The sequence below is a fragment of the Cyprinodon variegatus genome, unplaced genomic scaffold (genome assembly GCF_000732505.1).
Source record: "Cyprinodon variegatus isolate N-32 unplaced genomic scaffold, C_variegatus-1.0 Scaffold70, whole genome shotgun sequence".
NCBI lineage: Eukaryota > Metazoa > Chordata > Actinopteri > Cyprinodontiformes > Cyprinodontidae > Cyprinodon > Cyprinodon variegatus.
Genome location: NW_015150523.1, coordinates 1,709,733 through 1,731,872, shown reverse-complemented (window position 1 = coordinate 1,731,872; position 22,140 = coordinate 1,709,733). Strand labels below are relative to the sequence as shown.

General features: G+C 36.4%; 1 protein-coding gene across 1 annotated transcript in view; it reads right to left on the bottom strand.

Moving 5' to 3' along the window:
- Nucleotides 1-22,140, bottom strand: part of smpd3 (sphingomyelin phosphodiesterase 3) — a 104,704-nt gene that overhangs the window by 5,271 nt on the left and 77,293 nt on the right. Inside the window, exons 5-9 of the mRNA XM_015372241.1 lie at nt 19,631-19,706; nt 15,154-15,315; nt 13,310-13,399; nt 7,681-7,744; nt 7,268-7,436 (exon numbers count right to left, since the gene is read on the bottom strand). Coding sequence (XP_015227727.1) covers nt 7,268-7,436; nt 7,681-7,744; nt 13,310-13,399; nt 15,154-15,315; nt 19,631-19,706 — 561 coding nt within the window. The remainder of the gene's footprint in view (nt 1-7,267; nt 7,437-7,680; nt 7,745-13,309; nt 13,400-15,153; nt 15,316-19,630; nt 19,707-22,140) is intronic.

Below are 22,140 nucleotides of genomic sequence, written 5' to 3'. Positions count from 1 at the left end.
GAGGATAACAAAACCCCTGTACACACTTGTCATCCTTAATTCCCATGTTCATCTCCTGCCAGGCCATGAACCTGCAGTGGGAAAACCAACACAAAACTCTTTTCCACTATTCGGTCAAAGTCTTTTTAAACCACATATTGTGGGGGAAAAAACAGACCCATATTTAGAAATGTCGTACATTTAATAAACAAACAAGTACATTAAATTATTTTTAAGGAGTTTCACTGTCATTTTAAGAACATTTATACACCTTATATGGTTAAAATAAAATTATTTTAGTCATTAAAATGTGGTGATAAAGTTTTATACATATGAAAATATACACTGTGGCTTCACTTCTGCAAATGTGGTTAAAGTGATGGATGCACTTTAAGTTCAGACAGGTCATTGTTGTTTTTTTCAGGCCACAGGGCAAATCCCCGGGCTGCTAGCACGACTATTTCCTTTAGCTGGAAGTCCAGGGACTTGGCTAAAGACTAATAAACAACCTCTGGCCTAAAGACATGTAGATCTCATAGGGTACTTTCCAACGATACATACTGTCTCTATTCATACACACAGTGATATTGAAGATGCTGACAGTCCTGGAAACTCCACAGATAAAATAATTAGAGCTAAGACAACATTGGGAAAAAGAAATCTAAAAGGGTATTTTTTTCTTAAAATAAGTCAATGTTTTCTTCAATTGAAGAGCTGAGACCCTTTGCCAATGGAACAAGACAATTTTTATTTAAATAAATAAAAATCAACTGCAGTCTCTTATTTCAAGTGCATAATATCTAATTATCTTTTTTTAGGGTAAATATAATCCTTCTATTGGCAGATCATTTTATTCAATACTCAAATTAAGGGTAAATACACTTAATAAAAGAAATTTTGACTTCTTTTATTAAGAAACTGCTGCTTGCCAGCTGCAGATGTTTGCACAGCATTCATTGCTCTTGATAAATAATAGAGGCCTTAAATTTGTTCTATGTTTAGCGGAAAGCTTGTTCTCTGTTCATAATAAACAATTTTCAAGTCATTTTATGAAGTTTCAGCTGCTAGATAAAGTCTTGATATTTCAGTTACATTTAAAGGCATTTGTTGCCCATTAAAAAATGAAGTGTAAATGGCAAACAGTCGTAAATGAGTATTTTATTATGTAAAAATTAATATTGTAAAATGTTCATATTTCTTGTACATAGTTTTTTTTTATTACTCCTATAAGTAAATTACTCTTTCAGCAAATGACATGTTTAAGTACCTCATCAATTTGCCTTATAAATAAACTAAACATAAAAGGGAAACAAAATAAAGCTTTTTTAGCACAACATCAGTTATCAAAAGCTTCGGAGCGGAAGGTAGAAATGTGTTTTGGGTCAATATAAATCGGACCCTTGAGTTGTTAAAAAGCAACACATATCTGTTTTTTCCCCTTTCTAAATTTGTTCTTATGTTCACGCAGCTGCTCTCTCTTGTAAGTCTTTATTTATATAACTAGACATGTGATTAAACTGACAAATGTGACACTTTGCAGAAGTATTCACAACCATTAAGCTCTTTCATAAGACATCACATTTCAACTACTCTCTTCTTTTTTTATTTTATAAAGATTAGTCAGATTATAGGAGACTGAACACAAATACAGACCAGCCTTTCTAGAGTTTTCTTTGCAAGAACTGTAGATTATTTTTCTACACACTTAATATGTAGACATAGTGTACATTGTCACTCTAACATCACAAAAGCCTAACGGAAATAAAACTGATGAGTTTCAGTTCTGTTTAAGATGTGTTCTACAGCCCACGTCGGCCCAACACTAAACTCCTACATTTGTTTGGCTCATTTGCCCTTGTTTTCCATAAGAAACTTTAGGAGCATAATTTTCTGCTGCTCCAGTGATCCAATTGAAGCTTATTTTTCAGTGAAGGTCATTGTGGATACTTTGGAAAAATTAAATGCACATTAAGGACGGATGAGGCAATTAGAAAGCTCAGTCAGCTCCCTTCCTCTCCGATCTACTTTCATCAATGATGGTGTTGATGTGTTTAAACCACAGGGGGAAAAAAATCTCTATACTAAAGAAGTGGGAATATTTTAACCCCATGAGGTCCTTTCCAATGAGACTGTTGTTATATTTCATCTTTAAACAAGGATCAAATCTCCACTAATAAAACTTAGGAAGGCTTAAACCACAAATGATTTAACATAGAAGCAAATGAATAACATTTATCTTTACCGGTACTTTATCTTTTAAAACACATCAACCTCTCTTGGGTCTCTGTATGTCTGGAAGAGTTGAAGGCCTGGGTGGCTCTAAATTTCTTGAAACTTAATGAAGATAAGACAGAGGTAGTGATTTTTGGCAAATCCACAGTAGATTACCTGACCAATCTTCGCTCTTTGGCCCAGTATGTCAAGCCGGTTGTTACAAATACAAGGGTCAAGATAGATGCTGGTCGTAAGTCTAAGTTGTAAAATCTATGTTGTCCTAAGTTGTAAAATCTATTTGTTTCCACTTAAGGCAGTTAGCCAAAGTAAACCCCTTTCTTACCAGAAAGCATTTTGAAACAGTGATTTGTGCATTAGTGTTCAAATGGCTGGATTACTGTAATACACGTTATATAGGAGTAAATGATTTATTTAATTCCCAGCTTCAGAGGGTACAAAATGCTGCTGCATGTCATTTAACATGTACATGATAATTTGACCATATTTCCCCTATTTTAGCTTCCTTACACTGGTTGCCAGTAGAGTTTAGGATTCATTTTAAAATCCTTTTATTTATTTTTAAAGCTCTAAATGACCTTGCCCCTCTCTATCTGTCTGAGCTGTTACATTCTTACACACCCTCCTGTTCCCTAAGGTCAGCTGATCAGTTGCTTCTAAGGTGCCCAGGACAAAGAGGGGGCCATGCTATCTTAATGAACATTGAAATAATGCACTCTTATAAGTACCTAGGTGTTGGCCTGACTAACAAACTGGACTCACAACACTGAGGTCAGAGTGCAGGTGGCACTCCTTAACCTGACTCCTCCAGATGGATTTGCTCCGCATATCCATCTCGAAACCTTCGGTTGAAGTAATTTTGGGAAGGGGCGAAAATACTGGTTAGCTGATTGGCCTATGTTGGTGATAGACGGGCCAAATAAACCAATCAGATCAACGAAGCATATGACGTACTAACAGCCAGGCTACTCTTGCCGAAACCAGTCGGGAGAAGAGCAAAAACATCTTTTCCTCTGACAAAAGCCTCCAGAGCAGTGTTTTGCTCTTCTTTCAGTGTAGAAATACTCTGTAGTTCCAATAAAACTTGCTCGATAGCCACTCTAACGCTAGTTTCAACGGCTGCAGCCGCCATGATCTTTAGACTGAACTGTCGCGCTTCTCGTTGCGTCACACCTCAACCCGCCTCAAAGCCAACGCTGATTGGATGTTTGTTTGGTGAACGGCTCCAAATTTTCTTCAACGGAGAGTCTCCAGACTGATTAGTGAGTGAAATCTTGAAAGCTCAGGAGGTCAGGATGGTCTCACAAGGCTAGGCACTCCTACATACCCTCTATGAATCTGTTGTGGCATTAGCCATCTTCTATGGAGCTGTCTGTTGGAGCACTGGCTTATCTGTAGCTGAGAGAAAACGGCTGGATAAGCTGATCAGGAAGGCCAGCTCTGTGATTGGATGCTCTCTGGACTCAGTGCAGGAGGTAGAAAAACAAAATGACCTAACTAAATTAACATCTCTATTGGATAATGTTTCACATCCCAAGCAGGAAGCTGTTGCAGAACTGGAGAGCTCCTTCAGTGACAGACTGCTGCACCCTAAATGCACCAGGGAGCGTTATCACAGATCCTTCCTCCAAGCAGCTGGAAGACTTTATAGCCACCACTGTTCCCAACAACTTTAATAAGATGTTACATTCATGCTGATTTTGCACAGTTTCTGTCTTAATCAGTTAAATAACATGCTGCTGTCATTTTGCACATCTCTGATGTTGCTGATATTTTTCAAACATCCATTACTGTAAAAATGTCCATAGCTGTATATTTATTCTCCAGGTGCAGTTTTTATATTGTTAAAACACTTTACAGTATTCTATTTGTTGATTTTTTAACTCTTCACTATTATGTTATTCTTATACTTTTTCTAAGGTCCATAGTTAAATGACCATTTTTTTCTATAATATTTTGCTGCTGTAAACACCAGAATTTAACAATAAAGGAATTTTCTATTCTATTCTATTCTATTCTATTCTATTCTATTCTATTCTATTCTATTCTATTCTATTCTATTCTATTCTATTCCTTTGGGCATAAGACAGGCCTCTTCACTCGCTGTTTTAAAGTATCTTCTTAAGACCCATCTTTTTTCTTTGGCTTTTGGCACAATCTGAGAGGTTTCACTTTGTTTTATTGTGTCTGTATATTAATATGTATAATGTAAAATGTACAGCACTTTGGTCCTGCCGGTGTAGACAGGTGCTTCATAAATAAAGTTGCTAAGGTATGGTATCCAAGTAGATCCTCAACTACGAAGATAATTGATATTTTTTTCTGATGATCTTAGATTGAAAACACAAAACGTTATCCTGCCACAAGGTGGTGACATGTGGCTGCAGTTTGAAAGCAAACAGGCTGAAAGCAGAAGGCAGAGATAGAGATGTCCTGATGTAAATGTTGTGTTTTGGTTTTCCGATCGACAGCGATGCAGTAGAGGTTCTGCTGTCTTTATGTGGTTTCCAGGTTGTGCTGCTTTGTTTCATTTTTCTGGTCTCTGGATTCAGTCAAAGCCTTCATGTTTGATTCAATTAAGGTTTTGTTGTGAGTGAATCACATGCAGACACTAATGCTCTATGAAGCCTGATAGAAAATGGCTTGTTCGCTTGTACTGGTTTTACATAATGCGCTTTATATATATCCAATATGCATTAAACCACATTGACAAGTAACTGCTGCCAGTTGATACTAATTGCATTTGCTTCTAAAGATGCTTGTGTTGTGGTGCATCAGTCATGATTATAGCACAGCAGAAAAAACATGTTTGAGCTGCATCTTTGCTGACATTTGGTTTGAGGATATAGAGGATTTTGTTCACAATGATTTTAATCTATAAGAAAACTACTGTATTAGTAACTTTTAGTGTTCATTTATTTCAGTTTGTCAGTCAAAATCAGAAGACTTTGCAACATGTCGAGCATTAATAGCATCGTTAATTGATCTTAGTCCCACGTATACTCAGTTACAGTAACTTTCATTCTGCTTCTGCATTTGGTTACATGCAGTTTTACATTGTTTGTATTTTTTTTTTATTATTATAGATTCTTTTCATGTCATTTTAAAACTTCATGATTAATCAAGAGCACAGGCCCCATTTGCAATGGCAGATAATGAGCTAAGAAATTGGATCTACTAAAAAAAAACATCTTTTTGAGTCAAAATTATCATTAAAAAGCTGCAAACACATAGCTATATAAGCGTACACAGCCCACAACTCATGGGTTTACATCGACCATCAGCAGAAGAGAATCTGATTAATATTAAAGTGTTGGATTTTTCTCACATGTTCACATTTGCATCATTTATGTAAGAACAAATTAGGTTACTTTAGAATGATTTTATTATTCAAAGGCAGAATATTGGCACAATCTCTCCAAAACTGACAAAAAGTAAGTAAAACTGGTCAGGGAGACTGACAGCAGCATTTAAGGAGCTGCAGGACTTTCTAGTTGGTTGTACAGTAGTTTTTCCACATCTAGCATAAATCTTCTGTAGACCTCACATACAGGTTGTACGGAAAGAATTCAGACCCCTTTAAATTTTCCACTCTTTGTTTCATTGCAGCCATTTGCTAATATCAATAAAGTTCCTTTTATTTCTCATTAATGTACACTCAGCATTCCATCTTGACAGATAAAAACAAAAATTTAGACATTTTTGCAAATTCATTAAAAAAGAAATACTGAAATATCAATTGTTGATAAGTATTCAGAGCCTTTGCTCATTATTGTCAGGCGTCTTTCCGTACCCACTGTATATCTACTGTGGGAGGAAGGGTTCAAGTTAAAATCAATTTAATTCAGTTTATTTTTATAGCGTTAATTCACAACACATCATCTAAATGTAGAGACTATTTAATAGGTTAGAGTCATACTGGTAAAAAAATTTCTTAGAAAAACCAGCTGATTGTATCGATTCATTGACTTGACAGCAATAGCTCCTACTAATCATGCATGAAGTGACAGTGGAGAGGAAAAACTCCCTTTAAAAAGGAAGAAACCTCTGGCAGAACCAGGTTCAGTGTGAACAGACATCTGCTATATGACTATAGAGACACTGATCTTTAAATACTTTCCATGTTAGAAAAGGTAATAGTAAACTAGAAAAAGTAGCATTTTCTTTGAAAAAGTTGTAAGCTAGCAGAAAAAGCTTAACTTAAAAGCAATAAAATTACAACAAAAAAAGCATAATTGCCTTCCTGAAAAATAAATGAAACAAGCTGAAGCAAAATTACTGAAACATGGTTAATATATCATGAATATGCAGAAAACAGAACTGCTTAATGTCTCTCCTAAAACAAAGCAGATTCATGTGTAATTTGGAAGAAATACACTCAGCTTGACAGCAACCTTTTTTGAAATGTGATAAATCTAAACATTTAATACATTTTAAAAGGTTACAATCCCTTTCTACAAAAAGAAAGAGACATCCAAGATTCCTTTCCTATAAACTGTAAAATGTAATATATGATTTTTAATCTCAGTTTTCCCTGTGCTGTCTGCCATTAGTGTTACAGCTTGACCAATCTGCTTTCACCTACAATAAATGATGAGAAATGGAGGGAATTTGGCTGTTTTATTGTGATGTAACTTGGCTGTTTTGGCTGTTTTATTGTGATGTAACTTTTATAATTAAATTTAGATTTATTCCTGAAGCCTGGCAACATCTTTTATGAGAAAATTTATTTTCTGAAATCTGATAGCTTTTATTCTAGAACTGATATCTTACTTCCTGAGACTCGAGACTGTCCTCAAATGTACACTGTATTCTTTAATTCGCTTATGGAAATACATTGCTGCAGTTTTTCTCTTTTCACCTTCTTATCACAAACATTTGCTTTCCAAAAGATGTTTAATAATGTGTAAAATCTACTAGTGTAATGATGTTTTTTAAGGCTAATTAAAAGCACTGTAACAAAAATGGCAGTTTCTGAACAAGAATGAAGTTCAGTGAAGCTAATAAATATGATGCAGGGACACATTTTCTCATTCCTTATTGGTTCCAAACGTACCACTTTCCAGTCCTGCTGAATGCTCTCGTCGCTGTAGAGGATGTAGTCTATCCGGCGGCCATTCCCCTTCAGTGGGATTTTCCGCCCCTTCTGACCACTGGCAGGACACTGATTCTTACTGGGAGGAAACACCAGGTACTCCTTTCTCCCCTCTTCGTTCTCCATCACTCTGCAAAAAAAAAAAAACAAATTCACCTCAGTGGACTCGCAGGAGGACTTTTACAACATCTATTATGTTAACTTGTGCCTGGAACAAATAACTTTAAAAACATCCCAGTAATATTTTTTAAACCAAAACTTCCTTCCACAAAATTAACATTGTGATTATAATAGGAGTTTGTATGACCCAGCATCAAGCTAGCAGAGTTTAATACATGCAAACACTGTGACTAAAAAATGGATGTGAGACTTACTTTTGTAAACTTTCAGGTGAACTGACGTCTTCGTCATAAAGGCCACTGGGATCCAACAGAGTGCCTGCAGAATATGCCATTCAATAAATACAGATACATGTCTCTCTAATCCAGGTTCAACCTTTGCAAGGTTGATACACATTTCAAATTTCAAAATGCAATCACTTCTTTTTGCAGGTTCTTAAGTTTACAGGCAATCTTCTAATGCACATTCAAACCCCAAGTTATTCAAGTCCCTGGCAGATTTAGGTTTAAGGTAATAGTTTAACTTTAACAACATGCTTCTTATGACTGGAAGGACTATTAATGTTACAGAACTGAAACCACCAAAATGACACACAAATAATAGGGATGCAATACAGAGTTATGTTTTAAATGCATCAAACAAGTCAACTGATACTATGTACCTGAACCAGACTCTGCAAAGATTAAAATATTGATTAAAAAATAAAAGACATGACCTAAAAGCAGATGATATAAAATCAGCTGTAACAAATCCAGACACTTAAGGGTGTATCTTTTTCTTGAAATATTTCATTAAAACATTTATAGGTTTTGGCATAAAAAAAAGTTGATCCAAATTAACAGTTTTAAAAAGCCACTGATTAGACTGTTATATTTGTTATAAGACATTTTGAACCAATTAGCAATCAGATCTGTATGGTTTGGTGAAGGAAGCATAGCTAAACTCCCTTCATTTGCTTTTAGTATCTTTGTCCAACCATCGTCCACCCTGTTTCCATCTCGTTCCTTTAGGTCAGCTCACACAGTGCTGCTGGTTTCTTCTACACCGCTAAAGGTTAAAGGGTGATCAAGCATTTCTATTGAGGTCTCAAAGGTCTCAAACGAGCTGGATGAGACAAACTCTTTCAGTTAATATGTTTAATTTCTGTAAGAAGACTCTTTTATTCTTTAGCTTTAAACACAATCTGAGTTTGCAAGTGATTTTACTCTTTATTCCGATGTTATCGAGCCATCTTAATATTTTGTTTTTAATTACCTTTATGTTGGGCATAATGGTCATTAAGGGCAGCCATATGCCATTTTAAACTCCTGTATAAATAAATGTAGTTTGGTTCAATATGGTAAAAAAACTAAACTTCAAACAGTTAAAGAAGCCTCCCCATATTATCAAATGTTTCTATTTAATACAAAAGATTAATATTAACCAAATAATTGGAAGTATATAATCAAATTGATTTTTTTATTACCCCCAATCTGCATTTCTAGAAATGAAAACTAAAGAATCAGCAAAACTAAAATCCAGGTCAGAGTTGGAGCAATTCTGTCAACAAATAGTCAAACAGACAAAGCAATATGTTCCACCGTAGTTGCATAACAAAAAACCATCCCAGCATCCTCTTTATCAATCTGAAGCATGCTTTACAATCTGCCCCTCTCTACGAAGTTCAACGTTTTACCTCCAGAATAGCTTTTCTAAAAGCACAGCTTTACAAGAGAGGATGCATTTTAAAGGGTCAATATATGCCTTCAAAACCATCAGACCCCAATATTCTGCCGTACAGTGGAGAGATGTGATGGTGAGAGGAGAGACGAGCACCCAAAAATGATTCTAACACTGTCAGGCTGTTCGGCTAGATAATGCAGTGGAAACAACTCCATATGAAGAGAGATTCCAGTCAGTTCATGAGTGCTCAGAGCTTTAATGAAAAGTGGGTGTTTGATGTGCAGACAGCAGTTTTTCACTCTAACAGCAGATCTTCCGATAACTGGAATAAAGAGGAGTGAGATTGCAGGCAGGAACACTCTTCTACACAGAGTGGAAGTTGTTTGCAGCTCATTTGAGAGAGTGCTGATACTCAGTCAATGGAAAAAGGAAGGTTTTAAAGACTGTCAGTAGCATTGGAGGGAAAACATGTACATCTGGGTTTCTAGAAGCAGCCAGGTGTTGTTGATAAAATGCTCTTGATGGTCTGCTTGGTTTCAGAATTTTGCTGACATGGATGCCAAGAAGCAAAGACGCAAGCAGTGACCTTAAAGAGGCAACTGTTGCTGCTCAGGAGGGAGGAATAGCTCCTTCTGGATCCCTTATCAGCAATTATTATTCTGAGTTCAGGTCATATCATTGAAACTAAATTAACTTGTGCTCATAGTTCACCACCTGAAGAAATGTCAGAATGCCTAGGCTGTGAACTTATCTCAGTTCTCTTCCATTTATCCTTGATTTTAATTGTATATAGGTCATGATCTTATGTAGGGCTGAAACAATTATTTGGATTAATTGTAATTAATTGATTATTCAAATAATTGTCAACTAATTTAGAAATCGATTAATCGTTAACTGGAGTATATAGACTCAAAAACATGCCATTAGCTGACTGAGCAACTCACTTAGAGTTGTTATTATACCGAAATTGTAAAATAATATATAAACATTTTGCATGTAAGATAAAAAAAAATGTTTTCGTCTGTAAATATGCTCTATCCAGAACTCCTCAACTGGAAAAGTTTTAATCTCATCTGGTTTAATTCTCTAAAAAAACTTATCTCTAGGGAATGTTCGGCTATCCAATTATTAATCAATTAATTGAAAAAAATAATCGACAGATCCATCAATTTGCTAAATTATCTCATGCATCATTACAACGGACCAGGTTACTACCAACTTATGTATTTCTTTTACTGCTGTCCACCTGCATAACCACAGTTTAATGTGTAGTTCAATCCCCAAAAAGCAAATCCCTTCTTAATGGTTTGTATACTTTAGTTATTGGGCAATTTAATGAACTAAGTACTTGAACTAAGTAATTCTCTACATGAACAGTCCATGCATATTTAACACAAACAAAGTACTACATGTGAGACAATTTGGTGCCATTTACGATTAGTTTATATTAAAGCTATTGTATGTGACATAAACAGAGGTGTCTAAAGTGTTATTAAAGTATATTAAAGTATAAATCCTGTTTAAAAACGCTTTTGTAGAAGTTAGAATATCAACTTAAACTCTTTGCTCAACTAATGGCGTAAAGTTGCCCTACTTCAAAGTTCAAAACTTAAAATGTGAGGCGAGAGTAAATATGTCAGCAAATCTCAACAAATGGCTACAGTAATGTGAAAGAGACATTTAGAAACTACTGGAAAGACAAAAAGGAGAAAGAACATCCTGCAGTGACGTTGTTTATCCCATGACTGTAGAAATTTTTTTTTTTTGTAGATGTCCAACATGACCTTAGTTTCCCTGAGCTAATAAATGTTGACATCATTCACACTCTGTGTCGTACTTGAACACAAAAAGCATGTTCCTTCACAGTAGTTCCAACCAAGTTTCCTCATTTTAACCAGAAGCCAATTTCTGTTCCTGTGTTTATTTTTCTGTTTGTTTCTGAATAAGAACATAACATATCACAGAAACATATGTTTGCATCAATTTCCCCAGTCTGAATGACTATATCCAGGACCACATAATCAATGTTTGTAATCTTTTCATTCTGATTTTGTTTTTTTAATAAATCTAATTTGAAGACAATACTGCATTTGTGAACATTTACCGTATGTATACAATGGTGTAAATTTAGACATTCCCATTAAAAGAGAATTTGCAGAAATGCACAATTAAAGGGTTATAATGCCATAAACATGATATTAATTTTGGACATTGAGAACAAATGTCCTGGTTGGTCAACTTTAAAATAATTCAGGACCATCACAAGGCCTCCCATAGGTACATGTCCTGCCTACCACCGTACTTTAGGAAAAAGCAGCTGCTTCATGCTTGTCTCATCCTTTTCTGCCATTGCTTCCAAGTTGGCCATATTGGAGAGACACCATTGATGCAAGGCATGGCAGACTGCAGTAATCAGAACCTTCTGAATGCCAAAGTGAAATGGAGCTGAGGTAATCTCAGAACAAGACTCTGCAAAACAGACTTTCTGCAATGTTCTTTCTCTGAGTTTACAGAAAACTTTAAGACGCCAGAAACTGGAGGCTGGAGGAAAGGACATTAGCTCCACTGCTACAGGCTGGATATGGTAAGCTTTCCTGAAATTTGGAGACACCAACATAGAGATTGAAAAGATTTTTTTTCTCTTTTTTATAAATTCTAATATTTTGAATGAAAAATATTGTACACTTATTACATATATGTGCAGAATTATTGTTTGACCAAGATTTTGGCCTGAGTTACCCTTTCATTTGTTGTCCTAATGTAACACACAGCCAGTTGGGCATGTGTTCACAAACGCGATATACAGCCAGAAGGCTTTTTTTTAAATAAACTCAGATCTTAACTCCGAGCTCATCTGCCTGACTGTGTGTTTCCAAGACGGGGCCGCCTGTGGAGCTGGTTGACAGTTACCTTTGTATCTCTGCTTCTTTCTTTATGTCTGCATTTGTCTCCTTGAACCCCAGATGGCCGCTCACACTGAGCCTGATTCTGCTGGGGGTTTCTTTCTGTTAAAAGGGAGTTTTTCCTCTCCACTGTCGCTACAAGCATGCTTAGTGTGAGGGATTGCATTCGAGTCAATGAGTCGATGCAAACAACTGGTTTTCCTTAGATAGAAAACTTTTAACCAATCTGACTGTATGATCTGGTTGAATTGTCTCTGTAAAGTGCTTTGAGATGACGAGTGAATCGGCGCTTTATAAACTGAATTGAATTGAATTAAACAACAAATTCACCAGCCACAATGGGTTTGGGCATTAAATACAAAGTTATTACATAACATATTATTGCGTAAATGTGCTGACATTGAGAATGAATGGGTTAAGATGCTTAGTAACAAGACACTTACTGGATTGATTTTTATTGTGGAAACTTTACCTTAGAACTGGTTTCATGTTTAACTCATTTATTTAGCAACTATGAAAACCTCACATAAAATATTTGATCTAGTATTAATCTTGTCATCAGATAATGTTTTAATTAGAAATTAATGCTTTTATTAGTTTGCTCAATCATTTTGATTTTATTTACTTAATATTAACTAGCTAGTGTTTTCTTTATGCTTAATTTACAGTGTAATCAAATCAGACAATCTTTTAAATTTTCACAGTTTCTTGCATATTGTTATTTTATTTGTCTAAGATATCCAGTTGTCTCATAAGCTTGCTGATTTTGATTAGGTCAACCCTCCCTTGCAGGATAAGACCATGATAATGAACAAACTGTAACATCTCTGCAGCTGGAAGATTTGACCCTCCTGTTGCTGTTTTCTGCATCTCAACTGTTAACATATGTCTTCTTTGGATAATCCTCACCATCGAATTTTAATGTCTCTGCTCTCTTTCTCAGCAGCTACACATGAAGCACAGATCTGTTTTATTTCCCAGCTTGCCACAAAAAAAAGATAAATAAGCCTTCCTCGCAACAACCCTTTCACTCAGTCCTGCCCACACTGTCCCTGAAATACAGCTGGCCTAAATAATGTTTCACATCGAAACCAAAACCCTCCCCATGTTTACGTCACTAATGCCCGTGCATCAGCCCTGCTGTGCTGGAGGTATTTTAAATCATATCCAGATTTAGCCCGAGGAAGCAGATTGCAGTCTGTTCTGCTCTAAGCCTATTTCGTGTAGCAACACCTGGGATTTAGGATGTCTTATAAGCTTTGAGGGGTCATGGAAATCACTGTTGATGTTGGGTAAAGCTGTGTGGTTGTGTTCTTACCCAGAGCCCATGGTTTGTCCTCCCCTGGCCCTAGGCGACACGGGTCCTTGTACTGAGTAAAAACTGTGTGCTGCTGCTCCAGCTTGTCTTCTACAGAACAAAAGGTACACAGACAATGCAGATTTTATAAAAGCATTAAAACCTTGTAAAACACAGAAAACCTGCAGCTCCTTTTATGATAATATTATTACCTTTAGTGAACAGTAGATGGCAGCAAAGGGGAATCCTTTACTTAAGTCTTTTGAGAGTAAATGGAAGAAATAATTTTCTACTGGACACGTTTAAGAGTATATGTGGTCCAGATTCAGACCAGTAAAGAGTAGAGCAGGGTTTATTTTAAGGTGACATCAGGAGGGAGTTTCCAAAACCTCTAATTGTCCAAAACTTTTGAACCGTCAGTTGCTCCTTGTTTAAATGAACATTACCTTTTGTTTCTAAACATCTCATTGATATTATAGAGTCAGAGTAAAATAATGTATACAGAGGAAAAATAACCAAAACCAAAATAAGAAATCAATGAGCAAAAAAGTTTTTATTAAATCCTCTGTCTTGCTTCTGCTGATGTTGTTTTCACAAGGAACTATTTAAAATGTTTTTGTTTTGTTTTTTGTTTGTTGTTTTTTCCCTTCTGAACTTTGTATCTCTATAACAACGAAAGCTGTGTGAGTACAGCCGACTGTGACCGTCACATGACACAAACAGGCTGGAAGCTGCAGCAGCCACTGCAGTCTCTCTTAAGCCCGGCATACACTGGGCAATTTTCAGGGAGATTTTCTAGTCGTGCGCGAATCTTTCGATTGGGCCAACTTTCAGCCTGATCATGCATCGTTTGTCGTGTAGCATACAGGGGGTAACAAGGGGCAATCAGCCTCTCACCACCACCTCCCAATCAGGAATCGTGAGGTCGGGAGAAAATCAAACATGTTTGATTCTTCCTGACCGTCTTGGGCAAATCGCTCTGTGCGCAAACAAGGACTCTTCTTTTTCTTCTTCCTCTCAGAGGAAAACACAGAAGCATGGCAGGGATGCAATGAGTAAAATGGAGTTATTTCTGTCAAATTGGCAGACCGTATTAGCCACGTTTGCCCAGCCATGTCTTTGTCCAAATACGTCGCCACCTTTTTCTTTTTTAGGGCTTTCAGCACAAAATGGTACAAATTGCCAAGGCAGTGCATTTTACTCTAGTGAGCTTCATATTCCTTTTCTATTTGTTTGGCTTCCAGATAGACGAGTCAGAGCAGCTCCATCTCACTGCAGAGCTGAATCCGACATGGTTTTTTTAGTCGTACAGTGTGAGCAGATAGATCGCATGAAAGCGTTGTGCTGCACTTACATCGTGAGCTGTGAGCTCACACTGTTCGACTAAAACCGCAGGGTTTAGTCGAACAGTGTGAGCAGTAGCTACGATTGAAAAAATCGCACAGTGTACGCCCGGCTTTAATATCTGTCATTATAACATAAACAGTTAAAGTGCTGAGCTATGCAAGGGCTTTACATTTGAAAAAAAGGATCAAGTGTGACAAGTGAGTACAGCTTGGCCCGATGGTTGATGGTGAAATGTTCCATTATCAGTAAGCACAACTGATCTGAATAAATATCTATAGAAATAATTGAAGATGGCAGATAGCAATTGATGTTAATTTCTGGGATGTAAGCTCAACAAAAAACAAAATTGTTGTAATGATCAAATTTATTAAGCCATAGCCTGGGTTTAAATGGCACCGAAGCTGAAAACCATAACATGAAGCCGCCTGGAATAACACTTCATATGCTATAATGTAATAATTACAGGACTGAACAACAAACCAGCGATATGTTGGTTCATGGCCTACAGGTCTGCATACCTGAAGAGCAGTTATCAAAGTTGAGGTCTCCCAAGATGACATCAAAGGCCACCAGGTCCTCCAGCACCTTCTCTCCTTCTGGGGATTGGGATGAGGATTGCCGAAACTCGGCCCCCCATTGGAGGAGGAGGTCCAGCTGCTCGCACCGGACCGATGAATCGCCTGGATGTAAACACAAAGATACGTCACAGTTTGTTTATCCACTTGTAGCTAAAACAAGCTCATCCAGAGGCTCTTAAATGCTTTTGTTTTGTTTTTTTTATGTTCCTACGTAATAAAGGAGTTAGAGTTTTTATAGGTTTGCTCCTCAGTACTGAAGTCTGCTGCATCTGTTCACTGCTGGCGGTAAATCTTATGAACTGCTGTTAGAGATGGAGAAGAGGGGAGCAGAGGGGGAGGTGGAGAGCATTCGAGAGAACAGATGAATAGTGGAAGGTGTGAGAAACAAAGACGTGTCAAGATACTGGAGGGTGAGTAGGTGGCTTTGGCTTGGATTACTCTGGCCTGCAGCTCGGCTCCATCTGAAACCCTTATGTGTGTGCGTTTTATCAAAATGTACTAAAAAAATGGATGAAAGTGAGGAATGTGGAGGTGTGTTTGCTGTAAATTTGTTTGGTATGTGTTTGAACAGAAAAAAAAATCGAATGGAATAAAAAATTTAGAAGTCAGAATTATGACTTTTGCTCTTGTGAGTGAAAAAAATCAGCTTTTTTTTCTCAAGGTTTAAAGGCTGATGAAAAGCTGCTGCTCATTCTTGAGTTGCCTTCAGGTTCTGTAGGCAAAACATCTACATGTAATGAAATTAGCTCATTGTGCTTCATTGGAGCTTTAATGGAACTGATGGCTTCTTTTAAATCCAGATTAGGTCTGTCTGACAAAATCAATCAGTCCAAATCCAAAAAAGGCAGAAAGTCACAGCAGTCTGCTTCAGATTACTTATTCTGTGTCTTTTTTTGGTGAGAAAAAAAGTAGACTTAAAAATGTTTGTCTGTGTCCCATTTGCATTGATTTAACGTGCTAGTCGACCAGAACCTGTAATGCTGTTGATGTATAGCCTTGTGTAGAAAAATCATTCAGAGGGCTGCAAACAGTGTGAGCCGCCTCCTGAATCACCCCTTCTTTAGATTAACAAGTTTAGTTTCTTTTAAAGAGATTTTTGTTTCCATTCAACATGCCCTTGATAATCTTTTTTTTAGTCAATCATTTATTTTCTAAATTTCAAAGAAATGTTGAGGAGGTGGACTCCTCCCTATGAATCATTGAGGCTCGAACAGCTGCTTATTTCAGTGGATGAACTGGAAATGTGTCAACACCTAAAGTTATGTTCAAAATGAATTCCATCCTCAGTGATTTAGAGTTTCAATTATTTCCAGTCAACCAAGAAAATTGCTTTTGATAGAAAATGAGACAGACAGAAGAACAGATAGGTTGTTTTAAGGGAACAAAAACCTTTTTGTATTTGCTGACCAGATTTTTCTAAAAGTTTTCTCTGGTATTTTACTTTGGTTGTGAGATCTTGGCAAATATTTGAATGTCCTCCTTGCCATCACCCGGATATTTCCACCAGAGATGTATCTGTTATATTAAAAGACTTTGGCTGGGTCACTCTAAGAAGTTCATATTCCTTCATATTATGTCTACTGAAAAAAAAAATGAATAATTAAATCTACACTGGATAATACAAGCCACTGAGAAAAATTCCAAAAAGAAAAGTTTCTGATTTGTTGCTCATATTTCTGACTATATTTTTTTAATCTTTACCTACTTTTCCTTTGGATTCTGATATTAATATTAGAAATAAGACCTTTTTCCCTCCAAATAACCATTTTATTTATGGACAAGTAGAAGGTGAATAAAAGAAGACAGCTGGTTTAATGTCTAAAGCTGGTAGTTAACTGCCATAACCAAATTGGTTGGGTCGCCCAATCACATAAAAAGTAAGAAATATCCAACACATTCTTCCAGAAATTTGGTTAATTTCCTGTAACACCGACATCTCTGTCATTGAAGCTGATTTTTCCCAGTTGTATTTAGATGCCTTTCTGCAATAAAGTCAGAATTCAGAGAAAAACTCAAAGTTCTTCCTTTTTATCAATTGATATATTTATTTTAAGTGGCCATAATCCTCCTATGGGCATAGCTGGTAGAAACAGTTCACCTGCTGCAATTTTATTTTATTTTTTTTTCCGAAAATTACGTTTTTTGCTCAACTTGTTTTTTTGTGAATAAACATAAAAAATATAGAAATTCACTATTCAAATATTGCCTGTTTAGGAAAGGAAAGTGCATTTTTCTTAAAATGACAGCCGCTCTCACTGTTTGTACTTGCCTCTAGGTTAACATCCTGCATCCTAGATGAGAAGCTTAATTACCTGAATTTGACTCCTGTCATGATTCCTTATATAGATCCTCAAAGCAGACACATTACATATGCAGGTGCGACACAGAGTCTTTTGTCAAATCACTATAAGAGAAGTCCCAAGATAGCTGGGAAACTACTTTATTAATTGTACAAAATGTTTATATATATTCTGTGATCAGTCCTATGAGGATTTAACTGCAGACAAGGGATTTAAGAGGTGTATGTGCAAAAACGATGTAAAGAATTTGCCAAAACGCCCCCAAAAATGTACAAAAATCAATTAGACAATACAAACCACGCACCAGCTTTATGATTATTGTTCTGCCAATGAATATATTAACAGCATAATTTGAAATGCATTAATAAATCTTTACTTTTACTAACATTTACTGCTTTTAATAGAATTTTCTATGACAAATGTTAAGTAATTGTGATGTAGGAGAAAAATATATATATTTTTTTATTCCAAAAAGATAACCTTTTGTCATTAGAGCTGTTTGCTGTGGGGGACTTCCTCAATAACTTTAGCATCTACAGACTGATATAGACTGTAGTGTTGCACCAATACCGATACCAGTATTGGGCGGGGCCCCGATACTGCACTAAAATGGTGGTATCAGTATCGGCGAGTATCGACAAATATGGCACCAATACCATTTTGAGAGCCAAAATGTTATTCAACTATTGTCACCCATTCCAGGTAGGCAATAAAAAGTTCTGCTGGATTCACTTTGCATTAGTCTTTTTCCTTCTTCACAAAGCCATGATGGCAATTATTTTACACATTCATTTCAAACAGATGGTGTTGGTATGGTATCGGTATCGGCAAATACTACACAGCCAGGTATCGGGTATTGGTATTGGGGCCAAGAAAGTGCATAGGCGCAACACTAATAGATTGTAAAGGTATAACCTCCGATTATCTATTTTTCAAATCTCACCAATTCTTAATCAGTTAGATTAAACACATTCTGAAAAAAAAAAAAAAGTTCTGGCAAATAAAAATTTGATTCAAACGTTGGTTCTTAATTTCTTCTTGCTGGGCCCCAATCTGGCTTAGAGAAAGTTTCTGCACCCCAAAGTTATCAACAGTTGAACCAATAAAAATGTCACCTACAGTAAATCATATATCACAATAAAATACACTACAATATCCTTAAAAAAAAAAAAAACGATCCTTTAAATTTCACCAGTCTGTTTCTGTTTTTCACTGTGTAACAAAATTTAACATGCTATTGGTAAAGAAAAAACGCAATTATTTAAACAATGCCCACCAACAAACTGAACTAGGGTAACCCCACCCTAACCCTAACCCTAGTGACAGACAGAAAATATAAAATTAATAACAAAAAACACAATATTCAAACAAACATGTATGTACAATCATTTTATATAGCATGAAAAAATTATTTCAACAGAATGTGTAAATTCTTAATAGGGTAATAATAGAAAAAAATGTTAGTATGGTAAAGAAAAAATAGTCTTGCATTATGGGGTTGCAGTTGATAAATTGAGGCAGGGGAAGGAAAAATAAAAATAAGTCAGGAGAAGTTTTAGAAATTCATTTTTTTTCACAAGTACCATTCTAAGAAGCTCTCAGGTGTGTCGAAGAAAACACACAAACTTCTGCTGCTCACCTTAAAACTCACTGAACCTGCTGTCAGATACTAAATTATTAATTTTTGTGCATGTTCAGTTATATATTCAGTCCCTCTGTGTACTTCCCTGTTGGCAGAAAAGATTCAGCTGTCGGGTCTCCCTCCTGTTTTTTCCTCCTTTTCTCTGACTACCTAACCCATCTAAAACCCCTCTCACTTTAAAGGGAATTTATGTTTGGTTTATCTTTAGAAGCAGCCCTGATTCTGCTATATTTAGACATGCAATAAGCGTAGGTGAAGCCCAGAATAGCAATAGAGAGAGGGTTGTGTCTTTGGTTAAAAATGAGTGTGGCATTGACCGGAGGCTTTAAATAGGTCTGTGACGCCTAAACCAGCGTGAGGCAGTCGCCATGGGAACAGCAGATAGAGGGTTTTGTTGCACTCGTTCATCTAAATTTCCCAATGTGGAGGCAGACATGGATAGGAGACAATCAGAACCAACAAGCATCTACTGTACCTTCTATGGCGTGGAGGTGCGTGCAAGTGAGGTATCCCACAACTCTCTGCTCCTGATGGGAGGTTCCCACATGGACCTGCAGGGGTGAGACGCAACACAGTGTCACTGCAAATTTCCATCAGAACCAGCTTCCACCTCTTTTTCCATATGTCCTTAGCAGAATTGGGTCAAGAAATGGGTCGGTTTCCTGACAGTCCAAACTTTTAGGAAATGCTTTCTCTGTTTTCTATGAAGTTGAGGTTGATGCTTTGAGAAGGATATTCCAGAAGCTTAACGTTTGCATATATCCATGTAAATCAGAGGTGTGCAGACATTTTTGCACATTTTTTGCTGCTATTCAAGGCAACTCTCCTCTTTTTTCCAGTTAAATATGCAAAAAAAAAAAAAAACTGTACTATAAACAGTTTTTTTTTTACCTTTCCAGCATGAATTAAGCATTCAAGAACTTTTGTAGAGCAAAAATAAATAAAAAGTAAATTCAAAATTTGAACATTATGCTATTGGCTGATGATGTTTGAACTTTTTTGCGTGCTTTCTATTTCTAAGGTCCAAAAATGTTTCAGCTCCAAGCAACAAAAACAAAAAACTTGTTTTAAAGATAATAATTTTCTGAATGTTTGCGCCCCACCTTAAAAATGCCAAGCAAAGAATACGACTTTGTTTTCAACTTAAGATTTTCTATTTATAGTAGAGACAAATTCATAAATAAAGACTTCTTAATACAAAAAAAGACTAAATTTGTTATTTAGTAACATTATTGATCTGCTGCTGGGATGAACTCCTACACTGGGCTGAATAATAAAAAAAAAAAAGATATTTTTATGCTCTTTGGTCACAGATGCACAGACTAAACAAACAGAGCTGCATTTAGAAAGCAGTTAGTTTCCGGACTTTTGGTTATTTTGAAAAGGATTGTTAAGGAACATCAACAAAGGAACCAGGTCTTTACTGACCCACCAGCAGAGCATTATGGGAGTTGTGGTGTCATGTAGTATTAGTGAAGCATACAGGGCATGAAATTGGTGAAACTGTCAATCTACTTACAAGGTTGGCATGGAGACAATAAGACAAAACAACACAAAACTGATCAATTGTGTGTTGTTGACCAGACAGGTACCATTTGGTCTTTTCTTCTCTTTTTCCCTGTATTTTTAAAAAGAAAACATGGCTCTTACTGACAGGCTGTAACTGACCAAAATAAATATGAGGAGGATGACGTTTCAAAGAGACAAAAAAAAAGACATTTCAATACGAAGTGACAACCGGTACACAACTGTCTGCTGTCACAACAGAGGGGATGCATGGTGAGGATTGCTATATGTAGGGAATTGGGGAAGTAGAGGAAGCAGAGGTGATTGTCTGCTTTTTTTCCTCTTTTGAGGACTCAGAGCCCTCAGTCTATGTTCTGCGAAAATGTTTTTTAATAGTTGCCTGACCTTGACATTCCAGTGAAATATGGTGTGGATTCTGTTAAATACGTTATTGTTGTCATCAGGTGGATCCTGACACTTTTTCATTTCCGATACGCATTATTACAGCTTTGAGAATTAATCCATACCAATATTAAACCTGATAAGATATCAGCACAAATCTTCCCGGCTTTTATTATTCATTTAATAGAGTGCAGTGTTAGAAAAGCTTTGATCAAGTAATATTACTATAAATAAATGAAACAGCATAGAAAAGCAACATAAGGTATAAAATCTAATTATTTGTATAAAGTTAAAACTGCCATGAACCTGAAAGAATGGATGCAAAAGTGATAAATAAGCAGTTATACAGTTAATTTTATATGAGTTAATTATATATTGATTAATTAATTATATATTATTAAATAAATGAGACCATCAGTGGCTGTTTGTATCTTTTTTAAATATTAGTCACACCAGATCAAATAAAGCTCCCATTGTGCAGGTGCAGTCATAAATAGGAATAATTTGGCTAGTAACCCAGCATCACTTTAATGTGTATTCTGTAGAAGCTCATGAACCCTTCTAAAGCATTTTTCATAGTTGTTTACCTTTAATTAAGCATAAAAAAATGTCTGGTAAAAATTTCTGTGGCTGGTAGCCAAAAAAGGTAACTTCCGGCCCAGGCTCTTAACCTTGCGCTGCAAGCTAGATTGTTGCAAGATCTGAGTTTTCAGTCTCACAACAAATCCATCTTAAAAGACTCCCACTAACACATCTGTCTGGTAGCGAGTCGGACCAATGGCATGCCAGCAGGGTTTTTTAGGACGGGACATGAAGTAATGACAACAGTCAGAGGGGACATCCTGGGGCATAACACACACTGCTGCGCTGGAGGACTAATCTGTCGATGCCCCAATTGACTCGGTTTTAGCTAAAATAGCGACAAAAAGAGAACAATTTTGTGCATCTGTAGATGGGAAAGACGTCTGTGCTTTTATTCCAGTGGTGTCAAAAGTTCACACATTTGTTACTTAAATAGAAGTATAGATACTGCAGCTTAAAAACACTCTGGTAAAAGTAGAAGTATCAACTTGACCT